This window comes from Solea solea, chromosome 5 (assembly GCF_958295425.1).
Source record: "Solea solea chromosome 5, fSolSol10.1, whole genome shotgun sequence".
Lineage (NCBI taxonomy): Eukaryota > Metazoa > Chordata > Actinopteri > Pleuronectiformes > Soleidae > Solea > Solea solea.
In genome coordinates this window covers 12,643,608-12,653,465 of record NC_081138.1, presented here as the reverse complement: position 1 = coordinate 12,653,465, position 9,858 = coordinate 12,643,608, and the positions used below count along the sequence as shown (strand labels likewise).

The 9,858-nt window shown below is 38.9% G+C and overlaps 1 protein-coding gene across 1 annotated transcript; it reads right to left on the bottom strand.

Moving 5' to 3' along the window:
- Positions 1-5,630: 5,630 nt before the first annotated feature.
- Positions 5,631-8,542, bottom strand: senp8 (SUMO peptidase family member, NEDD8 specific). Its single transcript, XM_058629560.1, has 2 exons — positions 8,396-8,542; positions 5,631-7,599 (listed from the first exon to the last, which is right to left on the bottom strand). The coding sequence occupies exon 2, from the start codon at positions 7,575-7,577 to the stop codon at positions 6,912-6,914; it is 666 nt and encodes a 221-aa protein (XP_058485543.1). The 5' UTR covers positions 7,578-7,599; positions 8,396-8,542; the 3' UTR covers positions 5,631-6,911.
- Between the last annotated feature and the right edge of the window lie 1,316 nt (positions 8,543-9,858).

Sequence of the window (9,858 nt, the reverse complement as noted above, 5' to 3'; positions counted from 1 at the left end):
GAACATACAGCACAGAGCACCTCACATTCGTCCACATGTCACGTGAATGTGGATTTCTGAATATGCAATATCTGAAATGAGCTACATTCAGCCAACAAGAAAAACCAGCGTGGGATTTTACAGTCAAATGTACAGGCTGCTTGTATTTTGGGCTATATTAAAAATCTGAAAGCCATGATTCAGAAAAATTCTCCAGCAACACCTAATGCCCAACATCTCTTATATCACTTGAAGCAAGAAAATGGCCTTGTTTGTATCTTCAAAGGCTGCACCACCTGGATACCATGACAACAGCCAGATGGGATACTTCCTGCTGTGAAAAGGGGACGGGGCAAGAGAGAGGGAGACACCTGGACATAGTCCTACCGAAAAGAGAGAAAAATGATCTTTAAAGAGGGAGCTGACAGTCAGTCAGTAAATTCTTTTCTATTTTGGTTAAAACTTATATACATACATTAATTTATTTAGCAGATTTATATTCACATGCAGTACATTCATCTTATGACATATGATGTCAACCCAATTGTATGTTTAAAATAGTTTGATCCTGCATTATGTCTACAGTTCTTTAACAACTTCTATTTGAACACTGGTGGATGGAGTATGTGTAATTTTAAAAAAGCGTACATGTTACATTTATTAGCTCATCCAGAAGTGCAGGAGCCGACTACAGTAACTCCACGTGTGTGAATGTGGAATTAGTTTTAGCTGAGGAATAATGGGGGGGTTGAAGCAGATGGCCAGACAAGCTGCAGCCTCGTCCATACCTCCAGGGAGCCTTATTGTCTGTCCTGGAATGCTCTGCAGGTGACCTCTGAACTCTGTGGTGTGAAGGAGAATGCTGAGTGTAGCTTCATGGCAATAGTCTTTATTAGACACCGTGTCAACATTATACACCGTGGAGACTTTCCAAGCACGTGTGACCTCAGCGGTGCATTACATCTGCCAAGAGCACAATCCAATTGTGTTACAGTTAATCCGTTTATTAAGTGAGAAGTTCTGAGTTTCACTGCAAAGCATTCACCAAATATACTGCTCAAAAAATGATGGGTACTCTTAAATCACACCTAAAAACTGCAAAATAGATTTTAAAATCAAAGACTGTAACAGATTTTTTGACTTCCTATCCAAAGAGGTTTTAGAGCCAGATATCCAGAGAGTATAGAGACAAAGACGCCATACACATATTCTACATCTACATGTGGAATGACTGTTGTGGTATTCTCTATTTTACTGTCCCTTACAAAACAAATAAATAATAAAATATTTAGTTTAATATTTCTCATACATAAAGTGTATTTCTGTTAAACAATGTCAGATAAAGGGGCTTATTGAAAAGAAATACGATCAATATGCTGCAATGCTTAAGAAACTGCTCATTTTAACCATCATTTGAAAATACAGTAAGTCTCATCTATTCCAATTGAATGATCATGTGTAAATAATGTGTTATATGATGTGCTTTGAGCTGTGAACCCTCTGAATCATTTAAAGTTCCTCATAAATTAAATATGTTATATATGATTAAGTTTTTAGCTCTGTTTGAGATTCAAAAATCAAATGTGAAACGCTTCAAAAGTATGTTCTTCTTTCTTCCTTCCATGGAACACCAGCCAACAAATAATCATTACATCATTCCAGGCTATAACTGAGTCTGACAATAAAACCATGGTTGGCCATTTCAACATTTCAAGCTCTGATTTAACATTTCATTTGTCTCCTGCCAGGACGCCAGCGGACCAGAGAGTAAAGCAGCCACATGTTTTGATTAGCGGAGGTCGGCTGTGACCACAGACACACCCCGGCGTTCACAAACAAGTTGGATAGCATCACTATATTTATACACGTACAAATGCCCACCATTGACACACACCCATCCTCTAGAGAGCTGTTTCACATGTCACTGGGAAGCATGTGAAATCATACGGAGCGTGCAAAAACAATTTATCACACCGTTTCAGAGCAGATTATCTCCCGAGCAGCAAATGTTAACATGAATGAGGGGGAATTAGTTTCTGTATTTGATTGGAATGTGGTGTTAGGCAGCCACTGTAGTGCACACGACAGATGATGCCATCATCACAGATGATGCTGGTTTGACTCCAGGCCCCCATGTGAAGGAGAAACAGCTGTGAAAGTGTAAATCGTCCGATTGACTGTACCTTTTCATTTTCTCCTCCGTCTGCCTCATTCTCTCTGGATTGGCATCTGCTCTCATTCTCTCATTCTTTTTTTTCTTTTCCTTCCAACAATTACTAATTCAAAACAGCGAGCTTGATGCTGAAAGATGTGCGGTTCTCATAACTTGAGTGCGTGTTCACTCACTTTCACAGTCTCAACAGTTCAAGTGGTGACACGAAGTAAGAAATGCTTTATATATGTACAATGTTTTAATGTTAAAAGCTTCTAATTTCTTCCTACAACACAATTTTAGCAACTTTAACCACTCGTGTTTAAATCCAGTGTAAATCACTTTATATTCTGTATAAACCATATAAATTGAGTGTATTGTTATTATTATTACTATTACTTTTCAGGAGAGATTTTGCATTAACCAATAGAAACTCATAAAAGTAAAAAAAGTTAACTGTTTACAGATTTACTGCAATACGTTTAAATGGTCTTGTCCTGTTGTTTCACGTCATAACTCAGTATTAGTAGAATATGTCACCTGTTGAAGCTGGAGCCTGAAGTTTCTAACTCCTCTCTGTTGTATTTTACAACCTTTTTCTGCAGGAACAGAAAAACAAACTACCCGCACAAAGAGTGTCCCACATTACAATCACCTTTTCCTCCTGATCTACTGGCACTTCTGCAGTTTGTAGGCATGGAGCCCAATGGTGACTCTTATCTCAGAGGGAATCTTGCTGCAGACGCAGCGGAGCTTCAAATGTCGTGATTTAGATCTGACCTACATGCGCCTCCTGAGCAGGACAGACGTGTTAGACGTGCCGTGCACCTGGGACAAAGTGCAGTCCAGGATGTTAGTGAGTTTGTTTGGGCCTCTTGATAGGAGGCACGCTGCTGTAAATGAAGCTAAAATGGTTCCAAGTTGTTATAGCTGTTTGCAGATGTGTTGTGACATGACATGATGCAATGTACAAAAACAGTCCTGACGCTTTAAGAGGCCAGAGACCATTTTTGAGGTCACGTTATGGAATTGCATGGACCGTGTCTGTGTGTATTTGTGTGTTTGTGTGTTTGTGTATGTATATGCAACAACTGACAAGTCAATATGAACCATCTGGAGATCCTGGGAGAAACCTTGGCTGCTGCTCCTTCTGAAATCAGATGCACACGACAGTGATGGAGAACAATGGTGAGTAATGGAGGCATGTGTTTGTTTACGTCTAATAATGGAGGTGTATGAAGTTCTACATACCCAGGATAAATATGTATTTCTGTGATTCAACTTCTCTGAGCCTTACACTGACCATCTTAAATGTCTCATAGTTTCTCCCTTGATACACAAGGTGTTTTCCTCCCCAGTGCCTACATTTAATCACATTTGGAAGCATCAGAATTATATTAGTAACTCATTCATGAAACATAAATCACACAATTGTTGTGCAACTAAATTATTTACGATACATTTTCTTCTCAGCAATGTTCGTGGAATCTCGTCGTTTTCCAAAGTACACTCGTTGTCATCTAATTTATTTTCACACAGTTTCATAACTCCAGCCATTTAGAGCATCAAAGGCCAACAGCTTCCATGAGCCTTCATTTCACTAAACTTCATTTCACCAAACAACAGCGTCATGGAGACTGAGCTGCGACCTGCAGGTGCAGAATGACCGGTTTTCTGATTAGGATAGAGATTATCAATAACCCCACTGTTGATTTACTGCAGAATAAAGCCACTGTAACTGTGAGGCTTTGTTTCATGCACCAGAGAAATGTGTCAAAGAGCAGGAAAAAGGCTTTTGTGGCATGGAGGTTTATCCATCTTAGTTTGACAATGTGCCCCAGAAAAATATTCTTTCTTTCTTCATTTAACCAATGAGTATCCTGAGATACATTAGCCTTTTTACAGGAACTATTTGTCTAAAATGATAACTTATATAAAGCAAGATTTAATAGAGACACGTGACAAATGAAGACCTGATGTGAAAGCAGTGTTTCCAAAGTCTAATTAAAGTCTTTCCTGTCAATTCCTCCAAGCCTCAGTCACATAATAAGGAAATGCAGTTATACAGATGAGTGCAAACTCTGGCGACACTGAAAATTATCCATCTAGAAGATCTGGTCTGACAGCCGTTTTAAACCCAACAAACAAAAACATTATTATAGAGTACGAGGCAGGAAGTCAAGTTTCCTTTTAAGGTCCAACAGGACTGTCTTTGTAAAGTGACAATTTAAAGGCCCTTCCCTGCAGGGCACTTTGTGTCATTAACGTGTGCTGCCAGGGAAGTGAATGCACCAGCTTCACGTTATTTTATGAGGACAATAGCTGCCCTGACTGGTTACTCTGGGTGAATGATACCCATGAGATGTACATGAGCACAAAACGTCAGAGGGAGGAGGAGAGCAGAGGCTGGAAACTATCCAAGCAGCATGAATTAAAAGCAGTGCTGGGCATGTGGCCAGATCAGGAGGTTGTGCCTTTATTTAATTCCAAGTAATTAATGATGAGTGTTCCTCACTTTAAAATCCATGCCGTCATTTGGTGGTTTCACTTTTGAAAGTAACCCTTCAGGTTTTTAAAATCTGCACTAATTTGGACTTCATTACATTAAGTGACAACAATAAGTAATTCACTCTCAGTTTCTTACTTAAATCACATTTAATTTTCTCTGGAACATCCAATGTTACCTCCTCTGTGGCTCTTCCTGAGATTTCTCCCATATTTTTTTTCCCTGTACAAAGGTTTTTAGTGGAGTTTTTCCCTCACACGATGTGAGGGTCTTTGACCCCTTATATATCCTATATATCTAAGGATATATAGGGTGTCAATTTGTGTTTGTGATGTTGGGTTACATAAATAAAATTGACTTGATTATTTTACCATACCATATTGAGACCCTGAATCCTGCTCCATCTCAAATAATAATAATAATGCATAATATGTTACAGGCCTGTGTGTGGGCTTCCTCCAACAGTCCAAAATGATGCAGCTTTGGGGATTAGGCAAATTGGACACTCTAAATTGACGAAAGATGTCAGCGAGGGAGTGAATGGTATTTTGCCTCCATGTGGCCTTGTGATGCACTGTCCAGGGTGATCTCCACCTTTTGCTCTATGTCAGCTGGGATTGCCACCAGACCACAACCGTCATGTGGAGGATAAAGTGGTAGAAGATGGACGGATAGATGGATGTTACAGGCTAAATTCTTTTAAAAAGTACTTGCACTCTGCACAGGAAAAGGCATCACTTGGCATTTTGGATACTTTAAGTAAACCATTTTTTTAATGAGCATCAAATATTGATTTATAATATAAATAACTAAATATATACTAAGAATATTTAACAGATCCCCAAAAACTTGCAAATGTGCAAAAGCAGTTTGACATTTTAGCAACATATTTGTAAACTGAAACATTAGATGCTTATATTTTTGTCCATATTGTTGTTTTGAACTTCTGTTATCTTCATTCATATAATCCCCTAATATGAGTAAAAGTCAAACAGTAAAAGACTGCTGCGACCATAAAAATACATTTTATTGGGTCAAAATATTACAGCGCATTATTCTTTCTTTATGTGAGAATGCGATGTGCATTCCACCACCACTCGCAGCAAATCTTACTGTCATGCAGCACTTTTCTTTAAACTGTTAACATACAAACAGAGAATCATAAAGAATGTGAACAGAAAATCTGATTAAGATGCACATTCTTCCTGTGATTTCAAGTTCATTTAAAATGACCCTGAGCAATAATCAGTGTAAACATTTCTACATTTGCTCCAAGCTAACAAAATGAAGAGAAGAAAAAAGTGTGCATCCTCTTCCCACATGATGTTTTCTCCCCATCCTTAATTAATATGCAAGAGAAGACATTCCTTTTATTGGCATGCTGGTGTTTATACTGTACGTTGCTTTGCATATATGAGGGATTTATGTGATACCAATTGTATAATGAATCTTTAAACATTTGTAGCATTGCTTTACTTTTTAAACCTTGATTGTGGTATGGTGTATGGTATTGCGCTTTTTCGCTACATAGTCCCGGCTCGCCTCACCTCGCCTCGGCACAGCACAGCTTAGTTAGTTTTCTATTACTATAGTACCTCCTCGATGTGGGCGGAGTCATCACTGCACGGCTGCTTGAGACTGTGGTGAATTTCAGTGTTTTCAGTGTACTCTATCATTAGAATCAGTTCATTAAATAGATTTGTTCAGTACTTCCTGCATGACCAGAGCACAGATTCCATCTGATACAGTCACTGAAATGAAATACAGTGGCAGAGGCTGTGATGTGGCTCGTCACTTGTGATTGCATGCTTTCAGCAGGGCTGTCTCTAAATACACCAGACATTTTCGTGCTTAATGTCGAAAATTAACACAACTTTTCAGGATTTTAAGTCTTTTTAATTGATCTACAGTTCAGCATTGTTAGCTTTGATTCTCGTGGCGGATGTCTTGCTCATGCCTCTTCCAGTAACAGCACTCTGACCAATCATTGGCCACGCTTAGTATTGGCTCAGCTCGCTTGGAACCTCGCCAGAGTAGGTACTAAAAAATACCAGGTACTATTGGAAAAGAAAAAAAACATACAGAGTCGTGCTGAGTCGAGCCGAGTCGAGCCGTGCAGGGACTGTGTTGTGGAAAAGCACCAATAGACTGCAATGGAAATATACTTGAAATGTAGTTAAATGCTGTGTTCAAGGAGTGCATTGAGATGCTCCAGCTGGCGATACATATGTGCTGGCTGACAGCTGTTCTGCATATAGAGGGGACATCAACATGCTAAGGAAAAGACAGCGAGCAGCAGAGGTCATTCTGAGCTAGACTCTGGATCAGTCTGCACCATTCAGCCCTCTTCAGTGTGATGTAGGATGGGGTAATTATATGCACAGGAAGACGTGGTGAGCCCTCCATTCTAGCCTTCTCACACAAGGCCTCAGCAATGCAGATGACATACATGCCACAATCGTAGCTGTTCTGCTGTGAAGGACAGGGTTCCTCCACAAACAGAGCTTTTCTCCCTGCTCCAAGGAAGGGCTCTAACTTGCTAGCAATGCGCCGTGCGTGCAGCGAATTGCTGCCATTCTGAGAGTCATAGTGAGCAAAGTGGTTAGAATTATGATGGTAGATCAAAAGGCTCCAGTGGGATCCGCCAGCCGTCTGGTTGGAGTTGTCATTAACAGCAAGGAAGACCCAACGGCGGGAAGCAAGATCAAGTGGCTCCAGAAATATGGCTAACTCATCAGGGCAAGAAGCACACTTGATAAACTGTGTGACCTCTGGGCTGATGAAGATGATGCTCTCTCCCAGGACTCTGAAGCGCTCAGCAGCAAAGAACTCAAAGGCAAATCCTATGACTTGGTCATTAAGCCAGTAAGGTCCCTCCAGTAAGGACACATCGGAGCGCCGCAGCAGGCTGTCCTTATAGCTCAACACTACAGGGTCCATCCTCCAACAGTGTGAGTGACCTCTGAAAAATACAGGAGATTCAATGCTGCACATTTGAGATACTGGTTGTCTTTTAAATGAGAAATTAATGTTTACTGCACTCATTCATCTGACAGGTTGAGTTTATTAGCCAATGCAGGTTTTACATAAAAAAAAATAATTACTTTATGACACACTGTTAAAGATTGGACCTTTACAGTAGTCGTAATATAGACAGTAATATCCACAAGTATAAAACAAAACGATTAAATGAACACTGATAAACTGTTATTTTATGTATAAAAACAAACTACATCTACTAATGCTAATTTAGAGATTTACAACACTGCTAATAATTATTAGAGAGTTTCACTGTGACTGAGTAAACATGTTTGTTTCACAAACCATTCATTAGATTCATATCCATGATATATTAATCGGGTTAAGCATAATATTAAATAATCACTGATTTTTAAAAAAACACGATAGCTGCTAAGTAACACGATACATACAGAAGTAAAGCTTGTTGTTATTAACGTTTTGTGAAGCTTACACAGTCGGTTTCTGTTTAGTTTCTTTACTATGGTCTTATTTACAAATATCTTTATACTGACAACAGCGATTATTTGACTTCAAATTACAAAATACGGAGCGTAAAGCCACAGCGCTGAGTCACATTACTTTACTGTAATGCGTTCACACCATTAGCATGAGTGAAATAACGACTACTTTCACCACCATCATTACGACACGGAAGCCCAAACCATTCATTCCGAGCTGTGAATGGTAACATTTGCAGTTGAAACAGAAAACACACGGAGCCGTTTCACTGTCCGTACCTTTACTGGACGCATTCAAATTAAAAGTATCACGAAATCTGCAGTCTTGTCCCTCATTTCAAACAATGCCGTAAAGCACGCCGGTTCCAAAACATAAACATTTCACGACAGTATGGAGACGACATACTCGGCTGCGATTGGCCGGTCTCATCCGGGAACCTGCGCAGTGCATTTACTGACAGGGGAACAGTGTGCGTCACAACACCGTGGCTTTATGAAGCAATACTGTAATCTACTTTATATGAGACTAAGAATGGCGATGGCTTTCAAATCATGATATTATGTGGTGGTTATTTTCCCGTTTTTGTTGGCTTGTCGAATAAATAAACATATAGAAAGAGTGATTTAAATGCTCGTCACAGGAGTCTTCAGTGACGCTCACACACACACGCGCGCGCGCGCACACACACACTCTCAAACTCATTAAATAATGTGAGATTGAATCTTATATATTTACTAAAGGGAATATGATATTTATCCAACATCATGGTTATAATCATATATGAGAAAATACACATTTATATCAATGTAAAAGAGAATAAGAGAAAGTTCAGAGGATGGGATATTGTTCATTTTTAAAGGTAGATCATTTTATTTTGTCGCACAAGAACAGAGGTCTCGTGGCAATTTGCATCATACATACTTATCTATTTTTGTCTTTGGAATAACATAATGTCAGGGTGCAAAGCTGATTAAACATTTTATAGTTTCATAGGGTCCACTTCAAACCTAATCCTTATATAAATAAACCCAGCAAAATCAAGGTACACCTTCAAGGTACACCTTGCTTTGAAATTCGGTTCAAATTCGGTAGATTTCAAGGGAGAAATCTGTCATTTAATATATTTTAATGTGCATCTTTCCGTAATAGGCCAATAAAAACTTGGCATGCGCTACGTGGTGTGGCGTGTTACTTTTCTTCCCACTTCCTCTTGCAGACTGTGCTTTTTGTTTTTTTAATGAGTGACATTTCAGTTGAAAAATAATAATTATTATTATTATTTAATTAACCTCTAATTCTTGTTTTACATCCACAAATGTAAATTTGCCAAAATGAAACCTCTTTTTTGGTGTTTTTATGAAAGAACTGGGGTTGTATTTCAAGTCAATATCTTCTGCTAAGAACAAGAAAGCTATCAAAACTGTGACTGTGACAAGACTGTGTTCCCACTTCGATATCTTTAATTCAATTTCATTTTTCTTTGACCCCTGGCATGTTTTTATTTCCTTTTATTTATGTACTTGTTTTCTGTATCATTTATTTGTTTTTCAGTTACTGTTGTTGTAATGTTTACCCTGTTGTTTCTGTCATTACTGCACAGCTACTATGTATATCTTTGAAACAAGTGATAAATAAAGCTGTAAAAACAAACAAACAAAAAACTTTTCTTCCTATTTCCTTCCTGTCATGACGCTCCGACGCTCCATTACGCTCCGTCCTCCCTCTGCGTTTATCCCCGCCC